General features: G+C 37.6%; 4 protein-coding genes and 1 long non-coding RNA gene across 6 annotated transcripts; 1 reads left to right on the plus strand and 4 right to left on the minus strand.

Moving 5' to 3' along the window:
* The first annotated feature begins 333 nt into the window (after window positions 1-333).
* On the plus strand, window positions 334-11,002 carry LOC110752051 (ABC transporter A family member 12-like). Of its 2 annotated transcripts, XM_021952636.2 has the most exons (18): window positions 2,792-2,992; window positions 3,092-3,425; window positions 3,560-3,639; window positions 3,726-3,879; window positions 4,174-4,293; window positions 4,381-4,496; window positions 4,583-4,741; window positions 4,848-5,010; window positions 5,094-5,219; window positions 5,312-5,389; window positions 5,472-5,827; window positions 5,914-6,117; window positions 6,199-6,308; window positions 6,435-6,519; window positions 6,645-6,773; window positions 6,889-6,994; window positions 7,187-7,275; window positions 7,385-7,807. In XM_021952636.2, the coding sequence occupies exons 1-18, from the start codon at window positions 2,915-2,917 to the stop codon at window positions 7,694-7,696; spliced, it is 2,799 nt and encodes a 932-aa protein (XP_021808328.2). In that variant the 5' UTR covers window positions 2,792-2,914; the 3' UTR covers window positions 7,697-7,807. The 2 variants fall into 2 exon arrangements, with proteins under 2 accessions (XP_021808352.2, XP_021808328.2); XM_021952660.2 differs by lacking the exons at window positions 2,792-2,992; window positions 3,092-3,425; window positions 3,560-3,639; ... (13 more) ...; window positions 7,187-7,275; window positions 7,385-7,807 and adding exons at window positions 334-348; window positions 9,521-9,683; window positions 9,809-9,858; ... (1 more) ...; window positions 10,190-10,288; window positions 10,383-11,002.
* A 1,671-nt stretch (window positions 11,003-12,673) lies between these two features.
* Window positions 12,674-14,970, minus strand: LOC110752053 (uncharacterized). The gene is made up of 3 exons (XR_002525940.2): window positions 14,800-14,970; window positions 13,142-13,280; window positions 12,674-12,782 (listed from the first exon to the last, which is right to left on the minus strand). It is a non-coding gene; the product is annotated as an uncharacterized LOC110752053 (long non-coding RNA).
* Window positions 14,971-16,796: 1,826 nt separating this feature from the next.
* Window positions 16,797-17,453, minus strand: LOC110752121 (uncharacterized). Its single transcript, XM_021952724.2, has one exon. The coding sequence runs from the start codon at window positions 17,451-17,453 to the stop codon at window positions 16,797-16,799; it is 657 nt and encodes a 218-aa protein (XP_021808416.1).
* Window positions 17,454-17,851: 398 nt separating this feature from the next.
* On the minus strand, window positions 17,852-19,546 carry LOC110752120 (pentatricopeptide repeat-containing protein At1g08070, chloroplastic-like). Its single transcript, XM_021952723.2, has one exon. The coding sequence runs from the start codon at window positions 19,544-19,546 to the stop codon at window positions 17,852-17,854; it is 1,695 nt and encodes a 564-aa protein (XP_021808415.2).
* A 297-nt stretch (window positions 19,547-19,843) lies between these two features.
* On the minus strand, window positions 19,844-22,415 carry MAG1 (Calcineurin-like metallo-phosphoesterase superfamily protein). Its single transcript, XM_021952712.2, has 4 exons — window positions 22,259-22,415; window positions 21,907-22,081; window positions 21,107-21,244; window positions 19,844-20,342 (listed from the first exon to the last, which is right to left on the minus strand). The coding sequence occupies exons 2-4, from the start codon at window positions 22,036-22,038 to the stop codon at window positions 20,040-20,042; spliced, it is 573 nt and encodes a 190-aa protein (XP_021808404.1). The 5' UTR covers window positions 22,039-22,081; window positions 22,259-22,415; the 3' UTR covers window positions 19,844-20,039.
* Window positions 22,416-22,882: the final 467 nt, after the last annotated feature.

Genomic DNA, 22,882 nt, shown 5'->3' on the forward strand with positions numbered 1-22,882 from the left:
ATTGTCTAATTTTATTTTTCTTACATACTTGATGGATAGTGCTTGATTAGGCTGAGTCCTCCATGGCTTGAAATTTTGGTTATTGCTTCTACTGTATTAAAAAGCATCCTCCTTTTACTTTGTATGTACTTCTTCCCATTACATGATTTTATGTTTTTCTTTTCTTCTTTCAGAAACGAAATATCAAGAGAAATATTTGGCTCATTTCATTTCCAATCATCCTGTGTTTATTGACTCTTGTCCTCCAAAGATTGTCGGACCAGATATGGGATGAACCCGCTGAGTGTGGCTGTAGTAAAGAGGCAGGGTGTTACTATGAATATTCTTAGGTTTATGACTAAATTATCCGTTGATTTTCATCATTATTAACAAACTAACATTATTCTCATATGGTATTCTTATCTATTCTTGTGCTTTTATATTTATTCAGGATCTAGGAAGAGCTTTGTTGCTAATATGATATTTCATAACGTTCAGGGCTCAGAATTTTCACCAGGCTATTCCAATTTTGAAGATCCTGCTTTTACTTTGGATCCCTTCATCTATTCTCTACAACGTCATTGCCCACCAGACTTTAATTTTTCAGTTTTCGTTTGGAATGCCTCTGATGAGTTGCGACAAGGTGTAGATTCTTTCTTTGGGTTGGTTCTGCCATTGTGGTTTCCTTGGTCAAGACTCAAACTTTGATAATTGATCTCTGCTAGGATACTACAATTTATGTTCATTGTTAAAAGTCGAAACCTTCAGAAAAATTCCCATATCAGAATCTGATTCTTTTTTGTGTAAGAATGCTTGTTTGCTACACAACAGCAGGGGTTAACTAAATGTTAGGTGAACTGTTCTGTTTGTGCACTCTAAAAACTGAAGGGGTCCATGCGGGGTTTGCAATGTATTGTCAGTCTTGTCATTACTCTTGCTTTCTGATCTTTTTTTTCTAATTTTGTTGCATGAGTGCAGAGGTTTTATGTGTTGAAGGCTTACCTTTGTGGCGCAACAGTTCTTCTAAGATAAATGGTAAGTTTTATAAAGGTTATGTAAATGGAAATTCAGAAGGGAAGACTAATGAGATATTTGCAGGTTGATCTACTTGACATAAAATGCATTAATGGTTTGATATTGGAAAGTTTTTCTTTTAAGACAACACTTACTGTTATATTCTTTTCACAGCCTATGGTTTCTCAAACTCAAATGAGGAGAATTTTAATGTGAGCATATGGTACAATTCAACTTATATTTCATGGTGGAGTTCCTTATAAACAAGCTAAAACATATAGTGGGGGTATGAAGATGAGGCTCAGTGTAGCAATTTCACTCATTGGGGATCCCAAAGTTTGTCTTCACCTTTTCCCAATCTGCCTTTCTTTGTGAGATCTCTCTTGCTAACTATATATGTCATGGGGGTACCAGCCTACTTATGGCATAACATTTTGAATTCTTTCTAGGTGGTTTATATGGATGAGCCTAGTACAGGACTAGATCCAGCTTCCAGAAAAAATTTATGGAATGTCATTAAGTGTGCATTGCAAGACCGGGCAATGATCCTCGCCAGTACTCTCTCTCTCCCCACATTACTTGTTGAACTTGCAAAAATGAGGTGTAACAAGCATTACAAATTATCTGCGCTTTCTTGTTCCTCTTACTGTTGTGTATTGCCCCTCGGCCCCTTGCACTTAATTTCAATTCTTATTGCTCAACTTGATGCTGTCAATTACATAATGGTCTTGTTTTTTTATGTTTCAGCCCATTCAATGCAGGAAGCAGAAGTCTTGTGTGATCGAGTAGGTATTTTTGTAGATGGCAGCCTGCAGTGCTTAGGAAATCCAAAAGAGGTAAATTGACTTCAATGCTTTATCTTTTAATTGTATTTCTCTTCTAGTTTGGTTTCAGATTTAGAATTGATCTCGATCATTTTAGTTATCAAGTGAATTATTTTTGTTGCTTCTCTTCTTCTTGGAATAGAAGCTGCATGTTTAGCCTGCATGATAGATTTTACATGTGAGAATGCACATAGATTTTCATTTGGGCACGAATTTACGTACAACTTCAATGGTGTACTGTGACAGCTGATAGGTAGATATGGAGGACCTTATGTGTTCACAATAACAACATCTTCAATTCATGAAGAAGACGTGGAGAAATTGGTGCGAACTCTCTCTCCTAGTGCTAACAAGATATACCATGTATCTGGAATCCAGAAGTTTGAGCTGCCTAAAACTGAGATCAGAATGGCAGACATCTTCAAAACAGTAGAGATTGTGAAGAGCAAGTTCACCAGTTATGCATCGAACCTAGCTGATGCTACGTTGGAGGAAGTCTTCATCAAAGTTGCATGCGGAGCTCAGGAAGCCAACGCGTAGCATAGTGTTTCTGTACCAGAGTTCTTGTTAGAACTATCTTTGTCAAAAATTTCTTCCATGTGTACCAAAACTCTTAGCTAGGAACCATTGTTTATAAATGTTTTTTTTTCATGTCACCTACCACTTCTTGTGGTACAACTCATACACCTCATGTAATGTTGTGGACAATCAGAAAATGGTGTGAAAATTTTAAGGCATCAAAGAGAAGCTGATCATTTAGCCATTGATATACTGAGTGGGCTCCATGCTTCAATTAATGATTTGAGTGGGATTTTATTTGTGATGGTTAAGACAGTCAAACGCAACAAATCAGGCATTGGCTGAGGACTTACTAAATTTAAGTTTTAACGAACAATGTTAATTAAAAGAGTGGCATACAAAACTCTTGTTTTCTTTTCTTATTTTTTTTCCCAAAGAAGTGCATTTGGGGACAAAAAGGGTCTAATTTCTGTTGAAGGTTTTCAACTTTGACGCCCTGTTTAGTTACAAGTCTATGCTACCACTTCCATATTGCTTTTGGGTTTCTTGGGTATCAAGTTAAAGCGCTTCAGACATCAATGGCGGACGTTGCTGGTCGCCCTGCCAACTTTTGGCTTCAGTCCAATGCTTTGCTCAGGAAAAACTTAACCTTTCAGGTTCTCCAGCAACCAATTAATTAATTTAATTATTCAATTTAGCTCCTGAGTTATGACAAAATATCAATTTAATTAATTTAATTGTCGATGATTTTGCAGAAACGAAGGATGTGTGCCAATATAGCCCTGATTTTAATACCAGCCTTCTTCTGCTCGCTCTTTGCTGTCTTCCAAATCGTTGTGGATGTGTACACGAGCAAACCCAATACGAAATGCGGATCGGATCCAGCAGAGATTGGGCATTTCGACGAGTCATGTCCAATTCCTAAGCCTCCAGAATGGCCTGCCCTGTTAAAAATACCACAGAATGATTTTCGTGCAGTGAGAAGTGATTTCTTGTCGTTCAAAGACTTGCCCGATGAGTCATGCAGGAAGAAAGGCTCATGTCCTGTCACAATCCTCATGACTGGAACTAATCATTCTTTAGCACAAAGTATTATTTCTTCTCTACATTTTGACATGTTGGTTATTTAATTAACGGGGGAAACGCAAAGCTGGGATAATAGTTGGTGCTTCTAGTATTATTATCCAACGTCTAACTAACATTAATATGTGCACATTTGTTAGCGTTGGCTTTGAGCATGTTTTCGGGGTCTTTCCCGGCGAATTCCTCCGGTAATCTTACTGATTGGACTAAAACTGTCATGGTAAGTCGTCATTTTTCTTTCATTTGGTTTTTATTCTTCTTTTTTTCAATGTGATTTAATAATTTCGATTGTAATAAAATATGCAGGGTACAGAGTCCTCACTTCTGTCATCCTATATGTTTGATCCTGCGTTCACTTCGCCGGATCCAACTCCCATCTCTAATCTGCAGAGTCAATGCCCTCCCCAATCATCTGCATCATCTGCTACACTTCGAGTATCAACCACCCCAATAAAAAAAGGTACTTTTATTTTTATTTTTATAATTAAACCCTATATTTGTATAATGTATGGTTTCTCTCTATCTCTATATATGTGTACAAATACATACACATGCATGTATTGTATACTCTCTGTATATAATGTATGTGGACATTGTGGATATTCGCAGCCGTTGATTGTGTTGACCATAAGATAAAGGCAACTCGATGAATGGCATCAGTTTTTTTAATTGTGTGCAAAGGTTCACCTTTAACTTTCGTTGCATATATGCAACATACTAAGTTCACCTTTAACGGTATTTGTCTTGAATGTAGAGGTTACGTGTGTTCAAGCCCTGTGTTTGTGGCGCAATAGTTCTTCTGAGATAAACAATGAGCTATACAAGGGTTACATGAAGGGGAATTCAGAGAAGAAGATTAATGAGATACTTTCAGGTTCATTATATCTACTACTTTGATTTATATATTGGCTTTAATTAATAATATTTGATATATGTGATGAATAGGGTATCATTCTTGCAGCTTATGATTTCTCAAACTCAGATGCAAAAACTTATAATGTGACCTTATGGCACAATTCGACCACCCAAGCCGTCGGTGCTAAAGCTTTGTTGCGACTACCACGCACCGTGAACATGGTATTTACATACATACATACATATGTACATGCATATCTACATATGTGCCTTCTTTTTAACTTGTCCAGATTGTTTTATATTCACAGGCAACAAATGCCTACCTTCAGTTTTTGAGGGGGCCTAAAACCAAAATCATGTTTGATTTTGTCAAAGAAATGCCCAAGTCTCGAAGTGTAAACAAGATGGATTTTGCCTCTCTTGCTGGCACAATCTTCTTTACATGGATCGTTTTACAGCTGTTCCCGGTAAGATTGTTGTTATTAATTCAAAATCCCATATTAAACATTAATTGTAAGTCTATTTTGCTAAGTTAATTAATCTTCTTTCGGATTTTTCTAAATTGTGGTGTAGGTTGTGTTGACTGCAATAGTTTATGAGAAGGAACAAAGACTGAGAATCATGATGAAAATGCATGGCCTAGGTGACGGGCCTTATTGGATGATTTCGTATGCGTATTTTCTTACAATATCTGCACTCTACATGCTGTGTTTTATTGGATTTGGCGCAATGCTAGGTACATATAATATTTTGGTAAAGGCTAGCTTTATTTAATTTGAGTTAATGCTTTAATTGACCAACTTAATTACATCCATGCAGGGTTAAGTTATTTCATTGAAAATGACTACTCCATCCAGTTTGTGTTTTACTTCATCTACATAAACTTGCAAATAGCCCTTGCTTTTCTACTAGCTTCAGTGTTTTCAGACACCAGGACTGCTACAGGTTTGATGTTAGTTTTAGCTACTTTTATTATCTTATGAGATGACTTTGATGATTGAGATTCTTAATTTCCATGATTGATTTGATGATCACAGTTGTGGCTTATATTTTTGTCTTCGGAAGCGGGCTTCTTGGAGCCTTTTTTTTCGAACACCTTATCAAAGATGCATCTAGTAAGTGTAACAAGTGGAGATTAATATTTGTGTTTGATTATTACAAATGAAGTTGTTTTGCGTTAATTAATGTATGTTGTAGGAAGCTTGCTGGTTTTTCTGGAGCTCTATCCCGGCTTTTCTCTATATCGCGGGCTATATGAGTTGGGGCAATACGCCATTGAAGCCAAATCCTTGGAGACTCATGGGATGACATGGGAAAATTTGAACGATAGCTACAATGGGATGAGAGATGTGTTGGTTATCATGGGGTTTGAGTGGCTTGTGCTGCTTCTTCTTGCATATTACATAGATCAAGTTGTGACATGTGGAAAAGGTCCTTTATTTTTCTTGCAAAACTCTAGGAACAAGAACCCCTCAACTCTTAGGATGCCTACCTTGCAGAGGCAAGGATCTAAAGCTTTTGGTGACATGGAAAAACTTGATATTAGTAATGAGGTAACTCAATTTTTATCTACATCGTGCTATGCCAGATCAATATAATATACGCTGAAATTTTAATACTTCAACTTGTTAATTTGCAGAGAGAAAAGGTTGAGAAGCTGCTCCAAGATCCAAATGATAAAACCTATGTTGTCATCTGTGACAATGTCAAAAAGGTATATCCAGGAAGAGATGGAAACCCTGAGAAATTTGCAGTGAGAGGGTTGTCTCTTGCTTTGCCTAGGGGAGAATGCTTTGGTATGCTTGGTCCCAGTGGTGCAGGGAAGACCTCTTTTATTGAAATGGTACACTCTGAATCTTTGATTGGCTGATACAGTTTCTTCGGAACATCATATGGTAATGGCTGATACAGACTCTTTCCACAGATGATTGGTCTCACAAAGCCTACCTTTGGAACATCATATGTTAATGGCCTGGATATTGTAACTCAAATGAATGAAATATATACCTGCATGGGAGTTTGTCCACAATATGAGTAAGCTATAGATATAATTCTTGCCTAATGTATCTAGGAAGCAGAGTTTTCCCTTCTGTTTTTGTTGGTTCTTTCTTTCAGATCTTTATAATCTAATTAGTTTCATGCTTTCGGGACAAATTGTAGCCTGCTATGGGAAACCCTGACAGGAAGGGAGCACCTACTGTTTTATGGCAGACTTAAGAACCTCAAAGGTTCTGTCTTAACGAATGTAAGTCAGTTCATACATGTTCTTTTGTCAATCAGTCAATACAGACATGTTCCCTTCTCATATGTGTTTGTGAGTGAATAAGAGCTTAGTTTTTCCTCTTTCCTGTCCCAATTTTGTTGATAAAGGCAGTGGAAGAATCATTGAAGAATCTGAATCTATTTCATGGCGGGGTTGCTGACAAACAAGCAGGGCAGTATAGTGGAGGTATGAAGAGAAGGCTTAGCGTCGCAATTTCACTGATAGGGAATCCCATAGTATGTCTTGATCTCTGTCAAAGCTACTTAATCTGGCTATATGTCTTGGTTTAACTTGCTAGAAAAGTCTGCTACTACTTGTTGCATTTCTCTGAGTGTTACTTATTCAATGTAGGCTGTTTACATGGATGAGCCAAGTACTGGACTTGATCCAGCTTCAAGAAACACTCTATGGAATGTTATCAAGCTTGCAAAACAAGACCGTGTCATCATCCTAACCAGTTCTCTCTCTCTCTCTCTCTCTCTCTCTCTCTCTCTCTCTCTCTCTCTCTCTCTCTCTCTCTCTCTCTCTCTCTCTCTCTCTCTTATGTTCTAGTGTTGTTAGTCAAATAATAACATAACATAAGTAATAAGCTTGATCAGTTACCTCTTTATAAGTTCACTTACAAAGCAATGCCTGCTTATATCTTCAGCACATTCAATGGAAGAGGCAGAGTTCCTCTGTGACCGATTAGGAATTTTCGTGGATGGTAGAATGCAGTGCATAGGAAACCCAAAAGAGGTAAGAATAGACTAAACTACTAAATGCCATTTCCCAAATCATCTAAAAAAATTGGAAATGGTTTAGTTGCAACTTTATTAAGTTAACCCCTTGATTAATCTGCATGCAGCTAAGGGGCAGATATGGAGGATCATATGTGTTTCAAATGACAACAAATTCAGATCATGAGCAAGAAGTAGAGGACATGGTAATGAACCTTTCACCAAATGCAAAGAGAGTATACTTACTGGCAGGCACACAGAAGTTTGAGCTGCCCAAAGATGAGGTCAGAATTGCAGATGTGTTCCAAACCATTGAGCATGCGAAGACTAGATTCACAGTCTATGCTTGGGGGCTGGCTGACACTACATTGGAGGATGTGTTTATCAAGGTTGCAAGTGCACCAAGGAAAATCGAATCAAACGTTTTAAGTACAGATTAGTGTCGGATTAACATACGAGTTTACGGTTTAATTAATTTTCACTAATTTGTGACATATTCATTCTTGTAAATGTGTTTTCACATGTCCCTTGTTGTTGTTCCATACCAAATAAATTTCACACATATTATATTTGGTAGTTTAATCATTGATATTAATTCAAATTCATAAATTTTTAACTTTCTAATTAAGTCAAATATAGTAAAGAAATATTGCTAATTGAAATCCAGTTTGTTTCAAAATTTACTCTTATCTCTTCAACTGTCCATATGCTACGAACTGCATCCAAGCAGCCATTGTACCTAAAGTTCAAAAACTGATTTGCTATCATGTCAAACTCAATGAGTGATAAAACCATAGTTGAACTTTTTTTTATAAGAACCATAGACAACTAGTGTGGGAAAATGCATGTTAAGAAGTTGCAATCTTATTCGAATCAATTTTGGCTATTAGGTGTTGCAATCCTATTTTCCCAGTGTTCCAAAGCAATTCATGTAAATGCCAAAAGAAAGGGTTAAATGGCATTCATATGATCACATGCCAAAAAGTTGAGCTTTACCATTAGCCATGAATGTTACATCTTTACTTTATTATTATTATTATTTCGTTACATGGTGGGGCAAGCCGCAGAAGCAAAGAAAAACTAACAAAGAACACTTCGAGGCAAAGCTCGACTTAATCTATCATCATCCAAAATATGCTCAAGAGAAGAATCAAAACTATGCAAACCCAAAGATAAATTATGCAGCAGAAAGGTGATCAGCAGCACGATTCTACTCTCTGTACACATGCGACAAGCGATATAACCAATCCTTTCCGAGAAACTCTTTACAACCATTAATTAAACTGAAAAGGGTATGTGAATCCACAACGTCATGTGTGAGCATATGAATCATAGCTTGAGAGTCACATTCAATCTCAAGTAATTTGCAGCCTTCATTCCATGCAAGGTGTAACCCACGGAAAAGGCCCCATAACTCAGCTTCCATTACAGTACCAGAATCAAGATTCACAATAAAGCCTCTGAACCAATTGCCATTAGAGTTTCTCAAAAAACCTCCAGCGCAAATGTGAGAAGCAATAGTGTGACAACTACCACCAATATTAAGTTTAATCCAAATTTCAAGGGGATACTTCCACGCCACCATAACATCTTCTCTAGGTGGTTTGGTAGGGATAGACCTATTAGCCGCATGCCAATCCCTAGCAATGTTAATAGGATTAGATGCCATAATCTGTCCTTAAGATTTATTTGCAGCCAATCTTTAAAGGGGAGGACAAAGGTGTGAGCAACTGAATGTGGGACATCGATAGAGTTTCCAAACAAAGAGAGATTTGTTGCAACTTCTGAAAATAAAAAAAATACCAGAACAGTCCCGATCTCTTGGACCACAGGAGTCCAAGAGATTGTGGTCACCTACCGTTGGATGTAAATTCAATGGTTCACTCACTCTTGCACTCCTTTTAAGAAACTTTTTTGAACCATTGAATTTACATCCAATGGTGGGTGATCACAATCTCTTGGACTACAGGGGTTCAAGAGATTTGTGGTCACTCACCATTGGATGTAAATTCAACGGTTCACTCATAAATTTTAAATTTCAAATTAAGTCAAATATAAAAATGACATATTGCTAAATTGAAATCCAGTTTGTTTCGAAATTTACTCTTATCTCCCCATCTCTAACAAACATATAATCATACCCTTATCCGCTATCAGCAATAATCTTATCTCAATCTTGATTATCTTCTATATATAATTCATCACATTCAAGCATTTTGATGGTGGTAGAGGGTTTATTGTTCGCCTACAATACAATGCCTCAGATAGCTATCATGTTTTGGTGTTTTCTCTTGCTGCCATTGGTTTTTTATCGATCTCAAGCAAATCAAAAGGTTGGAATTTTTGAATTGAAGAAGCGAGATTTCTCTGTGAAGCTGACTAATTATGGCGCAACTGTGCTCTCTGTTGTTCTCCCTGATAAGAACGGTATGTGGGATTGTGACTACGCAAGTTTTCTATAGTTTTATTTGGTGTTCAAATTTTGCATTCCATGTTTTATAAAATCTGCTTCTTATGTTCTCATTTGTATGATTTCTCTCATCTTATTTCAGGGAAACTGGATGACGTTGTTCTTGCCTTCGAATCACTTAAAGACTACTCGGTTAGTTCATAAATATGTTTTATCTTCTTCGTGTTTCCGTCAAATTAGAATGATTGCCATTGAATGTTAATTGAGTGGTTGCAAGTATTGCAGAATGATTCAGTCTACTTTGGAGCCATTGTTGGACGTGTTGCCAATAGAATTGGAAGTGCTCAATTTAGTTTAAATGGTGTTCACTACAAGTTGGTTGCAAATGAAGGAAAGAACACTCTTCATGGTATGTTCATGATCATTCATGTTACATAATCTAAATTTCCAGGACCAATGTTCTTCTCAAAATTTGAGTTAAATATTGGATATATAACAGAATTTTCTTGTGATTATATGTCAGGTGGCCTTAAAGGATTCAGTGATGTTGTATGGACAGTAAAAAGTTACATCGAAGATAGTCACATAACATTCACCTATAACAGCTTGGATGGTGAACAAGGTAAAACTTGGACAAGAATTAAGAATGACTGTGGATGTGACTAATGTAGATTGTGCAACACTAACAATGAAATCTCTGCTAATTGTTAATGCAGGCTTTCCTGGTGATCTTGTTGTATCAGTAACATACATGCTTATTGAGACAAATAAATTAGCTATTAAAATGGAAGCCAAAGCTCTTAACAAGGCCACTCCAGTAAACTTAGCCCACCACACCTACTGGAATCTCCGTGGCCACAACAGCGGTGACATCCTCTCGCACCATCTCCAGCTTTTCGGGTCCAACATCACACCCGTTAATGACCAACTCATTCCCACTGGTGAAATTGCCCCTGTGAAAGGAACACCCTATGATTTCCTTGAGCCCCAAGAAATTGGTAGCAAGATAAATGAGTTGCCTGATGGGTACGACATCAACTATGTGCTAGACCCTTCAAGTTACAAGCATTTGAGGAAGGCAGTAGTGTTGCGTGACAGTGTGTCGGGCCGAAAATTGGAATTGTGGACTAACATGCCAGGGCTGCAGTTCTATACAAGTAACAAGTTGAACAATGTGAAGGGAAAAGATGGATTTGTATACAAAAAACATGCTGCAGTCTGCTTGGAGACACAGGGGTTCCCAGATGCTGTGAACCACCCAAATTTTCCTTCACAAGTTGTGAAACCAGGAGAGACTTATTTGCATGTTATGGTTTACAAATTTACTGCTGCCTAGAGCATTTTACATGTTATGGTTTATAGATTTATTTTCATCTTTCATGTTTACTGCTTCTAATAATGCTCTTATATATATAACTGGGGAGTGTGCAAAGAAACATGCCCACTATGTTTGCTTAATACAATGCAATTATATAAATAATGGTGGTTCTTCTCATGCATATGCTTATATTATTATGAAAGGACTAAATTTTAAAACCCATAACAAAAATCAAAAGGAAACCTTAATCAAATTTAGAACCATAAAAGCTATAACAATAAGAGCTCTTACGATTGTCATTTTGATTGTTAATTATTTCAATTTTGGGTTGTATTCATGCAATGAAGTTTATTGCAGATTCTACGTCACTTATAGAATGTCCACGCATAATTTAAGGGGGGAAAAACGAACTTCTATATGAAATCAAAGAGAAAAACACAGTTTTCAGTTAATAGGTGACACTTCTATTCTTGAGCGATGGTTTTTGATCTGTTGCAACGGTTTTTGTACTTTTCCTGACGATTTAAATGCCTATTTTATTGAAAATGTATTTAGAAGCGGTAAAAACCGTCGCTAGCCGTCGCTATTTCTATTTTTATTGAGGATCAAGAAAACCGCCGCTAAAAGTCCGTAAACTAAATTAAGCTTCTCCCCACCAAATCGGGAGGCGCAGAAGAGAAAATAAAAACCATAAAAAAACCTCATTTTCATTCTCTTTATATTTATGTACAAATTACATGAAAACAATATTAAATGTGTACGTCCAAATTATTACTTGGATACATGAAAAAAACCCAATTTCTTAATCAAACTAACATGAGATGGGAAAATAAAAGTATTCAGTGCAAGTTTCTCACACCGCTCCTTTGTAAATGTGATCCCTATTCCTCCACTACATGCTAGCAACTTCCTGCTTGCAACATTGCCTAATCCTTCATTGCTTTGGTGATCCTGAGACTGCTACCTCTAAACATAAAAAACTGATTGGCTATCATGTCAAACTCAATAAGTGATAGAACCAAAGTTTAAATTTTCGACCATAGACAACTTTTTTTTTATAATAAATCATAGACAAATTTTCAGCATCAATGTCACGCCTATCAAATATACCAGGTCGAAAGGAAAATTGCTCTACAAAATTTCCCTTCCCTATCATGGCAAATATGTTGAAATCTCAGTTTGAAATAACAGTTAATGCAAACTTTACCAAAGTATATTTCTAACCATAGCCCATCGATTTTATCCCCAAGATTTAACTTTGTTATACGGCGATGACAATTAACGAAAATGTTGGGAAAAGATTCAATGAAAAACAACTATAAATTTGTAAAGGTGTTTGTGTCTGTGCACCCATGAGGTCAGTGTTCATAAGCACAACAGCTGACTCAATAAGTCAAGCTTTGTTCAGGTAACATTAAGTACACTAATAGAACATTATGCTGCATGTGATGCTTGCAACAAATTTAGGTCTACACTGACAACTAAGAGTCATTTGAAAATAATATTAAGAATAACCACAAAACAGAGCTGATACATTTGACCCCAGTATTTGCAATCTTGTTTTGATCACATCCAAGGGAGTTGCAAGATATGTCATAAAGCCTGAAGAATACAAAGCAAATATAAATCACCCTACAGAAAATTCTGAATTCAATTTTAAAGACTTAGATAGTATAAGCAAGGTATATACCTCCTAGTATAGTCCCTGAATAGAACTATCAACATGGAAATTTGGATTGTGTATGTGTTTTTGCTTCCCATACTCTGTCAAATATGTCAAGCCTTCATAGAATATAACCTACAATAGTGCAGACGGAAAGTTTGAGACAAAACCATTCTACTAGATATAAGAACTAGAGATTATTAAGGAAATAGCAACATAGTAATGAAACTAAATCATATTGAGGCCAAAAGCCTAACTGCCTTATGATTCACCAACGACCAAAAGAGAGTATGTTTGATTTTTCAATGTTGGGACAAAACAAAAAACTAGTGGGGGAAAATGCATGTTAAGAAGTTGCAATCCTATTCGAATCAATTTTGGATATTAGGTGTTGCAATCCTATTTTCCCAGTGTTACGAAGTAATTCATGTAAATGCCAAAAGAAAGGGTTAAATGGCATTCATATGATTACATGCCAAATAATTGAGCTTTACCATTAGCCATGAATGTTACATCTTTACTCTATGTGCTCACACCTGCCTTGCACAAAGAATAGATGGCTCTGAATACATGTCTTCATCATTCCTTCCCGAAATTCCCTAGGAATGGTTCACCTTAGAAACTCCCTCCAAACTATATTGACAGATTAAAAACTCAATTACTAACTTCCCACAAGTCCAAATATTTTCAACTATGCAAAACCTCATAATCAAACACAATTTAATACCCACATTGACATATACAATTGTCAAACAAAGTAGGGTAAATATTTAGTTATGCTAAGATACACTTATATTTTTATTCTTCTCCAATATGAAGGTATTTATATAAGTACAACCCTAAATAAAATAGGAAATAAATCTAAATTACAATAGAAAATAAATCTAAATTACAATATGAAATAAATCTTAATTATAATTGGACTAGACAAATAGGTAAGTAACTAAAATCCTAACATAGTAAGGAACCAAAATCCTAACTAAGTAAGGACTCGCCAACACTCCCCCTCAAGTTGGGCAAAGATATTTCGCATGCCCAACTTGACAAGCGAGTCATAGAACACCATACTTGAGAAGCACCAATTATAGAGAAGGTCTTTTCGTCAACCACGAGTGAAACAAGTGACAAACTAAAGCAAAGTTCGCAGCGAAAACACAAGAGCAAACCCTAAAAAATAGGGCACATAGCAGAACACAGAAACCCTGTGAGCACGGCAGCAGATATGGCAGAACACAGAAGCCCTATGAACACGGCAGTAGATAAGGCAGAAACCAAACCCTACAAAATAGGGTAAGGCAAGGCAAACACACCAGCAAAGACATGAGCAACAATACTGGCACCATACCAGGCAGGAGCAACAATACTGGCACCAACAAAAGCAACAAGGCAGAGACATAACAGGCATCATCAACAGCGATACAAGGCATTGGCACCAGCAACAGCAGAGACAAGGTCAACGGGCATGACCACAGCGGAAAAAGGTAGTGTCTAGGGTTAGGGTAGAGACAGATCAAAACACAGCAACATCATCAGCAATGACCATAGCAACGGAAAGCGAAGCAAACAAAGGCAACATCAACGGCGGTAGTAAAGGCAACAGCAACAGTTCTTCCATATCAACTTTCGCTAATTCACGCAGACACAACTTCTCTTCACTCCTCCTCTCCCCCTGAAGAGAAGAGGTCGTCGGAGTCAAGAAATAAGCAACATCTTCATCGGAATATGTCAAGCTAATGGGGATACATTAATTATAATTGGACTTGACAAATAGGTAAGTAACTAAAATCCTAACATAGTAAGGAACCAAAATCCTAACTAAGTAAGGACTCGCCAACAACAATTATGTATTCACTCAACCTTGATTTCTTTTCTTTCCCAACAATACTTTAAACACAAAGAAACATACTTTTTTCCTTACATTTCTAACGCTGGGTGAATTAGTTTCTTTACTTTTGAAAAATAAAATAAAATTTGGGGGTTTTCAGCTGCTTCAAATTGCAAGTTAAGCCCATATCTAAAAGTCAATGCTTTACCATCCTGATATTTAAGAATCAAATTCTTTCTAATCTTTTGAAAATTCTCGCCATTTCTATGCCATAAGATGCTTATAAATTATAATCGAAGTGGGAAATCAGAGAATTGGAAGACTTACCAAAGAAAGATTGGTGGGGTTGTGTTCGAATGGGATAAGGGTTGAAGAAAGTGTTTGAGCTCCAATTCGAGAGAAGTGACGACTGAGAAAGCCCAAAAATTTCCTCACAGTCTCACCGCCGATCACATCTCGAGAAGTCGAATCGGCCTCTGGCTAATGAATTTTCGGATCGTTGGATGTGGTTACCGTTAATGTTCATATGAAAAGTCTATAATACCCTTAATGATGTAGGTGAGCTGGTAGGGTAGAGACGACATTTTATATTCTTCATATTTGTAAATAGACCCCACAGTCTGTTGGCGTGTAGTGAAAAATTAATTATCAAATGACCCCATGCTTTCTTCTTTTGTTCTGTTATGTTCTTCCAGCTAGGCCTGTAAAATGGGCCGGGCCGGGCCAGCCCGGCCCTAACAAGTGTGAGCCCAAGCCCTATCTTTCACGGGCTTTTTTGGCCCTAGACAACTATCGGGCCGGGCCAGGCCAGCCCACTATGAAATATGCAAAGCCCAGGCCCTGCCCACGGGCCAAACTATTTCGGGCTTTCAAGACGGGCCTATATGGCCCTTGTATATATATATAACATTATTAAGACACAATTCCAATCCGAAAACAATAATAAATCTTCAAATCAATATAATATTTAGAGACTATAAATGCCAAGGCATTTATCAAAAATCTCAACTAAGATTTATGCTAAAATCCAATAATCCAAATGAGGATTTCGGCACTCTAGCAAGAACTTCAAATGGAAGGCCCATATACAAATGACTGACCCTGCCAAGCTATTTATAAAGGAAAAAATAATTGTGTTGATGTGTGAAGTCGATGTGGGACAGAAATAGACACCCACCCCCACTTACTCTTTCTTTTTCTTCCTTCCCAGCCTCCTCCACTTTATCTTTCTTCCTTTCAAGAGCGGGAAGAAGGAGACGAAGGAAGAGAAGAGAGCGATGGAAAAAAATAGAAAAAAGAGAGAGATATGGAAGATGACGCAAAAGAGGGAGAAGAGAAAAAAAAATTGCAGAGACTAACAGAGGAAGAAGGAGGAAAAATAGAAAGAGAGAGGGAGAGAAGAATAAGGAAAAAAGAAATAAAAGAGAGAGGGAGAGATGGAAAGTAACGGAAGGAAGAAGAAGATGGGAAAAAAAATAAAAAATGAAGGTGTTGGGACTCGGGAGAGATGAGATATGAGACAAAGCATGCTCTTAAAAAATGAAGGTGTTGGGGAGATAAGAGACAAAGTAACGGGCCTTTTCAAACTATTAATATTATATATAATATAACTATATTAATTAAATAAAATAATTATAATCGGGCCGGGCCGGGCTTTTAAAGGGCTTAAAAATGAAGCCCAAGCCCTACTCATTAGACTTCGGGCCGGGCCAAGCCCGCCCATTACTTCGGGCCGGGTAAGCCCATGCATTAAAAAATAGGGCCGGGTTCGGGCCAGCCCATCGGGCCCGGGCTTTATTTACAGGCCTACTTCCAGCTTCCAACTCACTTGCAATGGCAAACCAAACTAACTTAACCCGTATCGTAAACGAGATCTAGCCCAGGAGAAAATGGTATTCATTTGCATATCAGTGTTTTTGGTCTTATTAGTGTGTGTGTGAGAAACCCCTCTCTCTTGTAATCCAAGCCAAAGCCGAAGTCAGAAATTCAGGTAGGACATTTCTGTCATCAACCCAACAAGAGGAAAATTGTACCAACCGTGCACCAAATTGGCTGGTACAAAACACTTAGCCAGAAATTAATCATCACTGAAGAAGATGGCTGGTGGTACCTCCAGATTGCAAAATTTTGATACCAAACTCTTCACCAACAACTTGTACCCAAAAAAAGAGAAGAAATATAAATCAAGAAAAGAATATTATATATCTCAACAATGTAAACTTTTATACACATTCTTGATTCTACATCAAGAACTTGACCATTCTGCAAAGAATTTATAATCACAAGAACTATCAAAACAATAAAACAAAAATTACATAAATTTGTCATGAGAATTCTACCGGCATCTCAAACCGGCACAACGGACAGAGGTGACTCTTCTCCAGCCAGTTCACTATGCAACTCTCATGGTAGACATGAAAGCAAGGCATGCGAGTGGCTTCAGAACCATTTACAATCTCTTCCAAACATATAACACAAGGCTTTGCACAGCCTTCAACTTTCACCTTCTCTAGCTCATCAATTGCTGACTTTCTTGCGCGCACCAACTGTAACACATGGTCAGAAATTTCGGGTTCGTCTTGGTCCTCCAAGAATGGTTCATGTCCAACTGTAAGGGACACTAGTATTGGAATGGTGTTTCGGTTCCTGTTCTCAGGCTCACTGGCAATCTCACGAGCACGAGTAGAAATCGTGTGGATCATGAAGGGCTGAACATGATAGGGAACCAGTATCTGAGTAAGCATGTTGGATATCAAAGACCAGGATGTTCTGCTCTCTGTTAAAAGGTGACATTGCTCCTTGAACTTATGGAAGTGTAAAGTAGACCTTGGAACTAGAGGGTAATCTTCTTCCCTTGTAAAGGAAGCAAAAATCTCAATCAAGAACTCGGGTTTTCTTGAGTAGAGAAAATCTTCTTCCCCAGGTTCGAAATTTTCTGATTGCCATACTTCACAACTCGAAAAGGCTCTGTAGCTTGACATGTAGACAAATATTAAAAGGGCAAAGAAAGAAATAAGGGAAGACGCTCTCATATGGGGGCTATTGATTGCTAATGCCTAGTATTTATATTGTCTGTAAATTTTGCTAATTCAGTTCGAATTTGTATTGCAAAGCCTGTTGGTTTATGGATAGGAGTGACTTTGAAGTTAAGGATAAAACATGTTAATTAAATTTGATCGTTATGTCTGTGTCATACTTGAAAAAGGTTTACTGATTTATGTAGGAATAGGGTTATCTTAAATTTGATTTTAGCTACTCAAATTCTGTAACTTCAGTTTTCTAATAAAATTACATTAAAACGGAAACCCAAAACAAACCGACCTCATCCAAAAAAGTCGAAGTTATTAAATTTGAAATCAAAATAGTGCGTTCATTGGATTTACAATTCGATTGAACTGCTACCAGGATCTTGTTTTACAACTCCCTTCTTTTTCATCTCCTTTCTTATCTCTTTGACATTATCCCATTCGGCCACGGCGGCATACAAATTCGACAGGAGTCCATAGTCTCCACTATTTTTAGGCCCTGTGTCATGTAAATGGTTCATAATCTGACTCGCTAGACTAGCATCTCCTTGGGCTTGACATGCCCCAAGCAGCATGCGCCATATTATTGTATCTGGTTTATCTGGCATGTTTTGAACAAACTCAAATGCCTCGCTTACCAATCCAGCTCTGCATAGGAGATCAACCATGCAACCGTAGTGTTCCATCCATGGTTTCAGGTGAAAATCATTTACCATTGAATTAAAACACTTTCTCCCCTCGTCCATCATACCGGCGTGGCTGCAGGCAGATAATACGTTGAGGAAGACAATCCCATCTGGCTTAAAGCCCTCTTTTTGCATCTGAGAGAACTGAGCCAGAGCTAGCCTTCCAAGGCCGTGCATCGCTAGCCCTTGTATTATAGTAGTCCAAGACACTAACGACTTCTCCGGCATCCCATCAAAAATTTGACAAGCTTTCTTGATGTTCCCACATTTGGCATGCATGTCCATCAGTGCATTTGACATGGCTATACTCCCTGTTCTAAATCCATTCCTCTCAATATAACGCTCAATCCACTCCCCGAGCTTGAAGCTTTGTAACTTGGAGGACATTGAAATAACACCCAAAATGGTAACCTCATCTGGTCTTATGTTCTTAGCCTCCATCTCTTCAAACAGAGCCAATGCCTCCTTCAGATAATTGTTCTCACTAAAACCATTGATCATAGAAGTCCAAGAAACCACATTTCTTATAGGCATCATCTGGAATACCCGGCTAGCATTTGATAAAAACCCACATTTTGAATACATACTAACCAAAGAATTGTAAATAAAAACATCATGATTATCAAGAAGGTGTCCTCTAATCGCATAGCCATGAACTGCCTTCCCTTGCCTCAAGGCCTGCAAAGACGAGCAAGCAGAAAGCAAGCTAACAACACTTAGTCCATTTAGTCTCAAAGCCATGGCACTGGCAACTGCAAGTGCCTTATAAGGGAAACTGTGCTGAGCATATGCTGCAACAATAGAATTCCACATAATTAAGTCCCTCTGAGGCGTTTCATCAAATACTTGTTGCATATATCTAAGCTCACCAAAAACACCATACATATTCAGAAGGGCAGTTTGAATTATGATCTCAGAGACAAAACCCAGTTTCAAAATGTGGTTATGTAACTGTTTCCCTTCAAGAACTATTGGCATAAGCCGGCATGCCTTAATAGCAAACTGCAGGGTATAACTATCCACCTCCAGACCCTTTCTTCTCACATGGGAATAAACCAAAAGCGCTTCTTTTGGATGATTTCCAGCCAAATAACCTCTGATAATGGTGTTCCAGGTGTAGGTATCGAGACCGTCTACTCGGTCGGCGATCAAATGGGCAGTGAAATTTGTGGCGGGGAGGGCAATTAAGGCAAAAGATGAAACAAGTTTGCTTGCTATTGGAAGGTTGTGAACGAGGCCTGTAGTAATTATACGCGCATGGATTTGATGGAGTTGGTCTCTGTGTTTGCATTTTTGCAAGAGTGAAGTTATATCTTGAAATGGGTTATGCTTTAATTTGACGATGGATGGTTTGGGAGACATATAAGATTTGAGTTTCAAGTCTTGAAATGGGTTATGATTTAACAAAGGACTTGGGAAAACAAAAAAAATACAGGGACCCTTCTTTAAGTAGTTAAGTTTCAAGTCCTCCTCTGTTAAGCAGTTAAGCAACACTATTTTAATCCTCTCTCTCTCTCTCTCTCTCTCTCTCTCTCTCTCTCTCTCTCTCTTTTGTTCCTTTGAAATGAAGTCATATTGGGCAAATGAAATTTTAAGTTTGAAGGATGTTTTGCATCCTGCAAAAGGGTCTGGCATACGAGCAAATAACAGTCCCGGACGTATGTAAGAGTCAAGCATATTATAAATTGATCAAATCTTTGGAAAGGGCAACGTGAAATAACACTCCTATGGTCAATCACTATAAAGCCAGAATTTTCACCATTGACACAAATACAAAGATAATGGCAATCCATCACTAACAGAAAAGATTGAGGAATTCTGAAGTCTCTGAATAAACAGTGCATGCAATTTGAGTTCAATGAGCAGAGTGAGCGGCAGTTGTCTTCTTGAAATCAATCTTGTCAACCTTAACCTCCCCGTCAATGAGTTCATACACGTAGACAACGACACGGAGGCCATCAATGTCCATGAGGACAAAGCTTGGGTTGACATCATAGGTGATGCTGCTATAGGCGCCGCTGGCAGACCCTGGGTTTATGACAACGCCTCCTTCATGTTTGTAGGCTGTGAACTGATGGGTGTGACCTGTCACAAGGATATCTACGTCCAACTGCCTTTGAAGCATGGCTAGTGAGTCTAGGTCCCCCCATGGAATAACCTACATAACATCAAAGCCAATTACGATTTCATGATCACTGGCTGAAATATGGTCAGATAAAAGGACAAAGCAAATCCTTGAGATAAATTTCTCTCATCACCATCAAATTTAAAATGAATGAGATATGCCAAACGTAAACACTGTTACGGTACCACATCTAATTACCTCATTCCAAATAACAGCATTTTAGAACTACTTACACTCATTACAAAGCAGCAATCATTCTCTTGGATAGAGGTACTGATTTACTCAAAGTCTTTCAGGAGCTAAAATTCCATTTGCTACTCTTAAAAGGAACTTTTCTAGATCAAATAAACAGATGAACTAATGCAAATTATTATTGGTCTCTTCCCAAGAATTACTGGACATGTTTCAAGTATTATTTATTCTTATGCGCTAAAAAAAAAAAAAAAGTATTCCTCCTAGTCTTTTTTCCCACTGTCTTCTCATTTTTTGCCTAGAAGTGCAAGAAAGTGTAATCTGCTTTATGTTGAAGGCATTGTAGAATGAGGAGAATCTAAAAATGGGCATATGATGAATTGACATCATAAGCTTATTATAATAGCAACTGAGGGTAAGGAACTCGTAAACCAGCATAAGTATTTGATCCAAACAACCAGAATATTACTTGGTGTAGATTATTTAAACAGGGCAAGATCATCTGCTTATTGACAGGTCAATCCAAATTCTAAAGATACTAAAAACATACTTACTTGCTCACTGATACAGATAGAAATAAGTGAAGAGATAAAGGGGAAGCAAACCTGGTGGCCATGGCACAACCCGAGCTTAAACTGACCAATAGTTAGCGTTTTGGTCTCTGGATATCTTGTCTCTTCATCATACTCACCTCGAGCAATATGCAAGTCGGGACAAAGGGTCTTCAAGTAGTCATGAACTTCCTGAAATCATTAGTAACAAATTTCTGAGAAGTGGCATAATATACAGCCAAATTAATTTGTTAATTGAAAAACATATTTCTATAGTAGTACTGCTACAAAAATTAAAGGTACATCATTAGCAGTTGCATGAGCTGTTACAATACTTGAGATATGTCTAAGACCAGGCAGATAGGATGACGCAAATATATGACTTATTCGCAATATCTGCCAAAGTCTGTGCAAGAATCTAGCAAATGAATCAATTCCAACCAACTGTATAAATCAACCAGATGAATGTTCTATCCAAGAATCTAGTAATTCCAACAAGGTACATGCAGACATTACCCAATCAAGCGGTGGCTAAGTAGAAATTCATGGAATTCAGAATAAACTAATACATGGGTCGATGCATACCATCTTCTATAGTTGTATCAAATTGCCATTAGTTTGTTGAAATTATTCTTGATACAAGTCTATACAGCAACATGCACATAAGTTTGACAAGAACCTGGATAGGGAATGCCGTTCCTATATGTAAGATTTTATTTTCTGGGATACCAAACAAAGAAAAACACAGTAAAACTAACTCAAAGATTGGTTCGAAATGTAAATTAAGCTAGACCCAGTAAGGAAAACTGAAGGAAATCAATGAAGAACTGGCAGAAACATGAAAAGAAACATACTTTGATACAAAGATTTCCAGTGCAAATGATGTGCTGGATCTTGCCAGGAACAAGCATGGACTTGAACTTGGCAGGTAGATCAGGTGCCCTGTGGGGTATGTGTAAATCCCCCAAGGCCAACACCAACACCATCCTCACTCAGTCTCACCAATAACTCAAAACCCACTTCAGAAATCTGCGAAAAGACCCAAAAATCAAATGAAAAATGAAAATGAATAGATTTACATATCAATCAAAAATATTCTTATTCACATGAACTAATTAATCTGTGATTGCATCAATAATTGTAAAACGGATACAAACAACTATTTAAGAATGAAAAAAATGGGATTAAAGATAGTTGAGATCGTACCAGAAGGATTTGATGATCTTTCACAAGCTTAAGGCATGGAAATTGCAAAACCTCCCTTCGTTGTTGACGGGCTCTGAATTTCTTCTTCTTTTTCTCCTTGGAGTAATGTTCTTTTTTGTCAACGAACGTCTAAAACCACACGACGTCGTTTCGAGCCATGGGGCGGGGAGTTTTGTAGTGGTCTGGCCTCACTCAAGTCCCCAAGCCAATGAACATATGTCTTGGGCTGTTGCAATAATGCTAATGGGCCACATTATGGACTTGACTGTTGCTTTGGGAGATAATGGGCTTTTTATGTATAATGGAGTGTAGTTTTTGTATTATATTTTAGGATCAACTACGTATAAGCCTCAAGTTTTCGGGATCATTTCATATTCATATCCGAACTGTTTTTTTTAGAAAGAGAATTCATTAACGACATGATACAGTGGCCTCGTTAAAACCTTCCTATGACAACCTCATAGGACAAACTCCAAGAGAGGAAAGAGTACCACACATGTCATATCCGAACTTATAAGATCGTACAAATGGGTACCTAAAATCACAAAAAACCTGCAAATTCACCCCTCTATTAGTTACACAATCAGTCAATCTATTATATATATGTTTACGTGGCAAAAATAG

This window comes from Prunus avium, chromosome 5 (genome assembly GCF_965620075.1).
Source record: "Prunus avium chromosome 5, drPruAviu1.hap1.1, whole genome shotgun sequence".
NCBI classification, from domain to species: Eukaryota; Viridiplantae; Streptophyta; class Magnoliopsida; order Rosales; family Rosaceae; genus Prunus; species Prunus avium.